Below are 8,743 nucleotides of genomic sequence, written 5' to 3' on the forward strand. Positions count from 1 at the left end.
CTGAATATGGAGAAAGCTGGAGGTAAAAGGATTTACAACATTCCTCCAAGGTCCAAGCGCATCACAGAAGTCATTAACCCTACAATCTTCAAAGCAAATGTTGAAGGAAACCCATCTAAGAACAAGGAGCTTCATCAGAACCTCCGAGTTTGGTTGAAGATTATTCTGGGAACAATCCATCATCGTCCAGCCTCAAACTCTTCAGATTACATTAATGCTGACCAGAAATGCATCCTCTACTGTATTCAGAAGGGTATTCCAATCAACCTCCCTGTTCTCCTCTTCAGATATCTGAGGGATTCAGTCAGAGAAACAAGGAATAATATGAAGCCCAGATCCTACATTCCTCTGGGTAGATTGCTCTCTGACATCTTCATTGAGCATGGGCTGGTAGATGCTCTGGAGAAGACCAGATGTATGGATGATCTGGCAATTGACGTTGGAAAGCCTCTGAATACCAAAAATCTGAGGAGTATGGGAATCATCAAGGACATCAGAGTCAAGCCCACTATGAATGTGACCTGGGAAGCTCTGAAGGATCAGAGGAAGATGCCTCATGGCCTTGAAAGGTTCTTCAAGAACGAACCCAGAGATGCCATTGCTATCTACCTTCAGGATCGTCTGGATGAAGGCATTGATATCTCTGATTTCCGCCTTGAAGACTGTCTGGACTCTGTAGAAGATCTGGTCAGATACAAAAGAGGCCTTTCTGAGAAGAAGATAGCTGAGGAAGCAAGGAAGGCAAAGAAAGCCAGACTTGGAGAAACCTCTGGCACCAAAGCTTCAGCACCTCTGAATGTCTCTTCTGGTAAGTCCCTTCCTCCTGTTACTTCTGTACCTGTAATGGCTTCTTCTACTCCTCTCCCAACACCTCCCATATTTACAACCTCAGAAATACCACCTTCAATCACCAGAACCTCTCAACCTCCACCTGTTCTAAAAATTGCTCGTACTTTTACAACAACCTCTGACCCTAATCAACTATATCACCACAGCTCTTCATCATCCTCTGAGTATGAATCACCCCCTTACCTTTCCCCTTCTTCTGACCAAGAGTTCTCTGATCATGAGTCCTCTGATCAAGAACACTCTGACCCAAACTCCCCAACAATAGCTGAAATTTATGCTAAAAATTTCGCCCCACAAACTCAAACACAAACTGAAGTAACCTCACCCCTCCGAACTTCTATTCCACAACAAACAACCACCATCTCCTCTGAAAATCAAACCTCCCTTCCACAACAAACAACCACCACACCCTCTGAAACCCAACCACCTGTGATTCAACCATCTGAACCTTATATCACTCCACCACTTATTCCCGCTGTACCTGGACCAGACTCTGACCCTTTAGACCTAAATCCATTATATGCTTCTTCTCCTAGTCTTCAACCAGACGCAGATTCTGAACTTCAAGCAGAATCTGAACCTCAACAATCTGAACCTCAACAAACTGAACCTCAACCTCTAAATCTCAGCCCTCAAAACTCTCCACCTCATTCACCTGAACCTGAACCTAAAATTATCATACCTACCCTTGAGGAGGCCATTATACAGGTTGCAGAAGCTTCAGTCCAGAAGATCAAGTCTCTGGCTAAAAACTCTGAAGTAAGTGATGATCCTAAATCTGTTAGGACACACTGGAACAGAGTCATTAGTTGGATGACCTCTGAGTCTTATAGGCTGAAGAGTATCTCTGAACAAGTCAGAAATGGCTACATCAGAGACTCTGAGGAAAGACTCCAAGAGAGACTGGCTAGAGAAGCTGAGGCCAGAAGGTTAGAGGAAGAGAGACTGGCTAGAGAAGCTGAGGCCAAGAGATTAGAAGAAGAAAGATTGGCTAGGGAAGCTGAAGAAGAAGCTAAGAGATTGGAAGAAGAACGCCTGGCAAAGGAAGCAGAACTTCTGAGAATTCAGGAAGCTGAAGCCAAGGCTAAGGCAGATGCAGAAGCCCAAGCTGCTGCTGAAGCTGAAGCTCAGCAGGCTCTGATTCAGGGGGAGTCTTCCTCTGCGATCCCTCTGATTCTTAACACTCTGAAGGAGATCAAGCAAGATCAGCAAGAGATCAAGCAAGATCAGAGTGAGCTCCGGGCAAGGATGGACAAGCAAGACGCTCTGAATGAAAACCTCCAGAATATGTTTGCTATGCTACTACAGAGACTTCCTCCTCCTCCAAACCCTTAGGCACTTAGGATTTCTTTTGTTTGCCTAGTGTTTTTTTTTTTGCTTCTGTCTTTTCTTTTTTGGCTCTGATATTTCTGTTGAATCTGATGTTTTGACTGCTGCTTGCCTTTGTGCTTTTGTTTAATGAAGTGTTTTTCTCTCTATTTTTTTTTATGTTTTATGCCTTTTTGATTATGCCAAAAAGGGGGAGAAATTATTAAATAGCTCTGATGAAAATTATGTCTAAAACCTTAAGCATTCTGCAACAATTATAGAATTAGTTCTGATATAAATAGCTCTGATTAAATAATAGCTCTGAATAAATAATTCTAACATTAAATTAAGAAATTGCAGAAAGTTTTCAGAAATCTTATTGCTTGGAAAGCTCTGGTAAGATCTTCTGAACTCCCTAAGCGCTAACTCAGGGGGAGCTTTTGTTTATCTGATCTAACATTTTTCATGTTTCATCTGATAATTTTATTTGTTTTGTCATCATCAAAAAGGGGGAGATTGTAAGAACAAAAATAGTTCTACAATAGATTCCATGATTTTGATGATAACAAAGGATGAAACCAAAAATGGCACCCTAACGAAAAGTTTCTAAGTGTGCAGGGTTCTAAAGAAAGAAGAAATAAATCTGATGATGTCATCAGATGCAAAACTAGATCAGATGCAAAATCTCAAGTATCAGAAGCATCTAAAGAGAAATCTCGTTTTAAGAAGCTCTGACTCTGGACAAAACTGCAAGTATCAGAAGCATCTGAATATGAAGTAAAGTCTAGAAGCTCTGACTCTGAACATATGCCTTCTGCAAACTCTGAAGTTATCAGCACCATCTAAACATTCAAGAAATAACATCAGAAGCAAATTTCTCCAGATACACAAAGACTCTAATCAGAATTGTTAATCATGATGAAGTAACGTTTAAGCCAAGTTAAAGTTCTGCAAATGGATTTCCTCAATTAGAAAGAGACGTTAATCTCCACTTCCAAGAGAGAAGATACTAATTGTGGTAAGTAGTCACTTCTAAAAGAAAAAGTCTACTGCAGAAGCTATTAATGGAATGGCGTAATTACATCTCAATATCCAACAGATTCAACGCTACTTCAACTCTACTTCAACTCCTATAAATAGAGAAGAAATCTCATTCAGTAAACACGAAGAAATCACTAGCCAAAACTATACTGAAATCATATCACACTCAAGAAAAACATCTTTGTTCTTCAAAGATTTTCACTAAGCTTTTGCTTATCAAGTGAAAAATTGTTCTTAAGTTTGTAATATTTGCTTTCTTAGAAGCACTCTAGATTACACATCTTGTATCTTATTTTTATTTGATTTCCTCAAGTGACTCTTTGTAGTCTGTAGACTTGAGAGGACTAAGAGATTTTCTTCTCTCTTAGGGGTTGTTTGTAATCTTTCAAGATTAGTGGATTAAGTCCTTGTTGAAGGCGAAATCACCTTGGCCGGGTGGACTGGAGTAGCTTTGTGTTATAAGCGAACCAGTATAAAATCATTGTGTGTTTTCATTTTGCAAAAGCGCTTATTTTTCAAACAATTCAAACCCCCCCTTTCTTGTTTTTCTCACCTTCAGCATCCACTGCATACGTATCTCATCTGAATATGAGAATCAGAGTCTTCGTAGCTCGGCTGACCTATGGGTTGGGGGGATGTGTGCTCGCTAAGACATCGCGTCTTATGCCTACGGATCTCATCTGGAATGAGAATTAGAGCAAGCCGTAGTTCGGCTAATTACGGGGTTATGGATTGGGTTTTGGACGAACGACGTCACTACGCAATCTACCGGATGCTCGACCTTTGGAGACTTACTCGCCTGTAGTAGAAGGAGTAAACGTGTTAGGAGAAGAAAAATCAATGAGTTGGTAGGGTTAGGGATGCTTATGCAAAAAGGAAGTCCTCGACGAAGGGACCTGTAAAAAAAAAATAAACACACAAAAACATTGCCTCCTATCGAGGTCTTCCAGCTAGGAAAGCAGTAAAATGCGGGAAAAATATAAAAGGTACCACGCGGATAAAGATCCGAAGTAACAACAATTAGAGGAATGGGAAACCCAGGGATCCTTCCCAGCTAAACACCATCAAAGAAAGTGAGTCAGTACAGGTAATCAGAATGAAACCTCCAGGGGGTATCCCACAAATAAAGTGGAAAACTACGCAAGTTATCCGTGCAAAAGTCATGTGAGCCCTCACAAAAACTCAACAAACAGGTTAGAGACAAAAAAATAGGATAATCAAGGGTTGCCCCCAAATCAAAATGTAACCACATGAATCATGCCATTAAAATTCACAAAAAAGACATGCATCAAAAGGGTATCAAATTCACCCATAATACCTCAAACATTCAGAGTATTCAAATTAAAGGCATAAAGATGATGGATATAGGGCAAACCTGATTGGAGAGCTTGATTGAAGTTGAGTTGCACCCGTGAGGTTTATAAAACAATCTTTAGGGTTTATGTAAGGCAGAGGTGATTCTGTGCAGTTGAGTTCCCTTCAGGGTTTGGAGGCTGCTCTGAGTTCTCTGTCAGGTTTCTCTCCAGGTTTTGTCCATGGTTTTGTTCCAAGGAAACCTCAGAGTATTTTTTGCTTCCCTTCCTTTTTCTGTCTGTTTTGTTTCAATGAAACTCTAGTATTTATAGGCTAATATTGGTAGCTTAGTGGGCTTTTGAGAGAGGTCCAAGTTTGAGATTTTTTCTTTTATTTATTTATTTATTTAATTATTTATTTATTTAATTTAATTTTTTTCGTTTTTTTTTGTTTTTTTGTTTTTTGAAAAAATATTCTGATTGCCATGATGAAATGCAAATGCTAAATGACCTAAAAATGAATGCATGCATGAGGTGTAAAGCGTATGCTTCCAGGAAAAATGAAGGGTAAATTTTGGGGTATTACAGTTTGAAACAAGGAGCCTGTCATATAGAGCAGCAATACCAGGGTCTCCCTTGGCAAACACCATTTCCACTAAATCAATAGTGACCCTAAAGAAAGGCCATTGATTTGTACATCTCTTGAAGCATTTGAAGATTTCTAATATCCTTGTCAATAACATGCTTGAATGCTGCCCCAAAGCCTAGCCACACTGGAAGATGAAACCTTGTTTGTGTCCAGGCAAAGATCCAAGGTATTGCACGGAGTGTTTCAATACCTCCACCTGGCTTTCGCTTTGCCGGTCGACTTCCGATATTCATACGGCCATACTCCAACTCTGGAGTGGCCAGCCTGAAATACTCAACAAAACGTGGTTCTTGGAATACCATACAACGGTATTCTTCTGTGGCAATGACAGCCATCTGATCCATCAAAACACGCCATTCTGGTTTGGGAGATATTGGAGGATGCATTCCATGCTCTAGAGTAGCTGCAGTGAAACATTGTAGTGTTCTGAAATACAAGTGCTGCTCACCAAACGATTGCTCAATAACTTCGCCTTGGACAGTTACACGGAGTGATCCATGGATAGTATCTGGAGGCTGAGACAGGATAGCAAGATGAGTAGGACCGCCACCTCTCCCAACAGTCCCTCCGCGACCATGAAACATGGTTAGTTTAACACCAAATTCCTTAGCTACCTTTATAAGCTCTTCTTGGGCCTTGTATAGCTGCCATGCCGCAGAAAACCTTCCAGCATCTTTACCTGAATCAGAATACCCAATCATGACTTCTTGTTTCCCATTGATCCGATTTCTGTACCAATCTATTGAAAACAACCTAGCCAAAGCGGCAGGAGCTGCGTCCAGATCTGCAAGCTTCTCAAACAACGGTACAACTCTCAACGGTTGCTTGACATGGCATTCGCGTTGCAGAAGTTCAACTGCAAGCACATCAGATGGTGCAGTAGCCATTGATATGATATACGCTCCAAAGTTGTCTGATGGTAATTCAACTATATTTTTGAAGTTCAGGTTATTGATAAAGGAAACATTTTTACATTCTTGCTCCACAACCTTGTAATAATGAGCAAACCTTATATTGCCATTTGTGTGATCAGGTTGTGCTATTGGTGATAAATCTTTGGTATTTTCCAGCTGCAAATAAGACTTTGACAACAGACCAAATACATAAGCAAGGCGAAGTTTGTTGCAAATTTCATCTTGACATGAGCTGAACTGAGTTGGTTTTTGAATTACAGGGGCTAACTTCTGGAAGGATAGCAGTGCATATCGGTGGTATGCTGCTGCAAGATCATCAAATATGTCGGCAATTATATTTGCTGCTGACCCATGTATTCGTCCTTGAATTTGAAACAGGTTTGACATGCTGACCTGAAGTAGTCCAAATGCGACTTTTGCATTACAGGAGGTTCATGGAGCAAGGGTGACGGATCAAACTGCTAGGTTCCTGATGCATTACTTGGCAGATTGATGTGTGGTTTGCGTCGCTTTCGAGTTTTAACTGAGGCTTGTAAGCACAATGGTCAGTTCAGGAATTTAACCGTTTTGAAATGACTTTGGTGGGTCTTAGTATGACGGTAACCGCACATATATAATCCTGTATGATATTACTAAACACTTCCAAACTCCTTTGCTTTGTCAATAAGACCAGCCCTTCCAAAGAAATGGACCATACAGGAATAATGCTCAATCCTTGGATTTATTTGCATAGACTTCTATCATTTTTCTGAATAGCAATTGTCCTTGTGCTACAAGACTAGAATGAATACAAGCTATTAAAACTTCTACCATTGTTACATGATCTGGTTTAATATTACTATTGAACTGATGTACAATTTATTTTGCTTGTTTGGAAACCAAAACCTGCAGGTTTGAGGTCTGTTTAGATGCCGACTATCAATGAGTGAAGGTCCTTCATCTAAAGAGATGCAAGTAACAACAACAAGCTAAATCATTCATGGCTTATGTTTTTTTTTGGAAATGGAAGGTTAGAAGGATCCTATCAAAGTAAGTAACATCGAGTGCTGCTTCAGAGATTCCTTCAAAATTTCGACTTCAATTTCAGCTTTACTCGCTCGTTCATCAAGGCCTTCAGCTTCGTCTTGTGCCTTATTAAGATCACTTTCCATTTTGGACAACTTCTCCAAACTCTTCTGGTACTGAACAAAGAGAGCATCCTTGTCATACTGCATTTTAGACATGGTTTCCCTTAAGGTTTGAACTTCAGCATCAGATTCTTCTGAACTCCTTTCATTATTTTTTGATCGATGAACTGGACGGGAAAATCCTGGTCCTGGTGATTGAGCCTCAGGGCCCAAAGAACTGCATGGCGAATCATCATTCAGGATGTAATGTGCTGAGTTGGGAAATGCTTCTGGCATTGTTTTTTGTGCATGACGTAGCTCCCCCATTGCATGATCGTATCGCTATGCTAATGCCCGGTATGCTCGGTAGAACTCCTCCACTAATTTCATGAGTTCCGGACGCTTCTTATAGTACATTTCTGCCCTCCTTGCAAATGAATCTGCTTCCTCTTCAATGAGCTTGATCATTGATTTGACTTTGGTGTCTATATCTGTAAGATTTTCCTGAAGCCATTTTGAATTCTTTGGGTTGTTGTGGCTATCCCACCACCAAGAATATAAGCGTCTGCACTCCGATTGTGACAAGGTATCCATGGCTAAGATGGTTTTGATTTGGCAAAAACTTGATGATATTAGTGTTGTTCTTAATTGAGACTCTTCAGTTCTGTTTTGCCATTTCTTGTACCAAAAAAAAGTATGAAGATTTGAGTCAACCAAACCCCACAATCATAAAATATGACATTGGGATTATCATGATCACACACGGAAAATGCAAGAAACAAAGTAGCTTTTTGCTACCCCATTTTCTCAATCTCCAAGACAAATTGTACCAATGGAAGAGGAGCTAATAAACCAAGGATATTGTTGGCTGTTATTATTCATAGTTGCTCGTCGAAGGAAATTAGACAAATTACTCTCTAGTGTTTCCAAGTTCATGTAGTCCTCCTTAGAGGAAACAACTTTTAACATTGCCTCCTCAAGACGTTTTTTGCAAGATCCTTAATCCTCCTTTTCTGAATATCATCAATTGGCTGATGATGATGCCGGTGCAATAACACATCACAGATCTCGCATGTGTTCTTTGTAGTGCAGTCATTGTCCTGATGCATTTCCTCCACAATTTTGTGCCAGAGTACGTGGAATAGATTCGAAAAGCAATGGCAACAGCTGTGAGTTCATTGATGATTCTAGCAACATTGAAACCGGCAATGACATCGGCATCCGTGGTGGCCTGTCTCTGTGCATCATTGAAATAAGCTGGGGTGGTAACGACATCATCACAAATTGTCTTGCCAAGGAATGCTTTAGCGGTTTCCTTCATCTCTTTGATGCATCTTCATTATCCCACACCTATGAAGCATAAGGCTTTTGTGCTGGTTCAAAACTAGAATGAACGATATTGTGTCGTCCTCGAACTCCTATGATTGATGCTGATTCTGAAGTTTGTTTTGTGAATAGTTTGGAAAACCTTTCTCATGCTTCCATGGTTCATTATGAGCGAAGTCGGCAATTTCCTCCTTGTAATTAAAACTTAAGTGCCACCCTTGTAAATCATGTATGTTTCGGACAAGTTATTGATTTGTA

General features: G+C 40.3%; 2 protein-coding genes across 2 annotated transcripts; both read right to left on the reverse strand.

Annotated features, from left to right (window-relative positions):
- Positions 1-5,083: 5,083 nt before the first annotated feature.
- LOC127132255 (phosphoenolpyruvate carboxylase, housekeeping isozyme) lies at positions 5,084-6,065 on the reverse strand. The gene has a single exon (XM_051061173.1). It carries the CDS (start codon positions 6,024-6,026, stop codon positions 5,163-5,165), a length of 864 nt encoding a protein of 287 aa, XP_050917130.1. The 5' UTR covers positions 6,027-6,065; the 3' UTR covers positions 5,084-5,162.
- A 1,436-nt stretch (positions 6,066-7,501) lies between these two features.
- Positions 7,502-8,480, reverse strand: LOC127129473 (uncharacterized). Its single transcript, XM_051058649.1, has 2 exons — positions 8,296-8,480; positions 7,502-7,823 (listed from the first exon to the last, which is right to left on the reverse strand). Exons 1-2 carry the CDS (start codon positions 8,478-8,480, stop codon positions 7,502-7,504), a joined length of 507 nt encoding a protein of 168 aa, XP_050914606.1.
- Between the last annotated feature and the right edge of the window lie 263 nt (positions 8,481-8,743).

This window comes from Lathyrus oleraceus, chromosome 3 (genome assembly GCF_024323335.1).
Source record: "Lathyrus oleraceus cultivar Zhongwan6 chromosome 3, CAAS_Psat_ZW6_1.0, whole genome shotgun sequence".
Classification (NCBI taxonomy): Eukaryota; Viridiplantae; Streptophyta; class Magnoliopsida; order Fabales; family Fabaceae; genus Lathyrus; species Lathyrus oleraceus.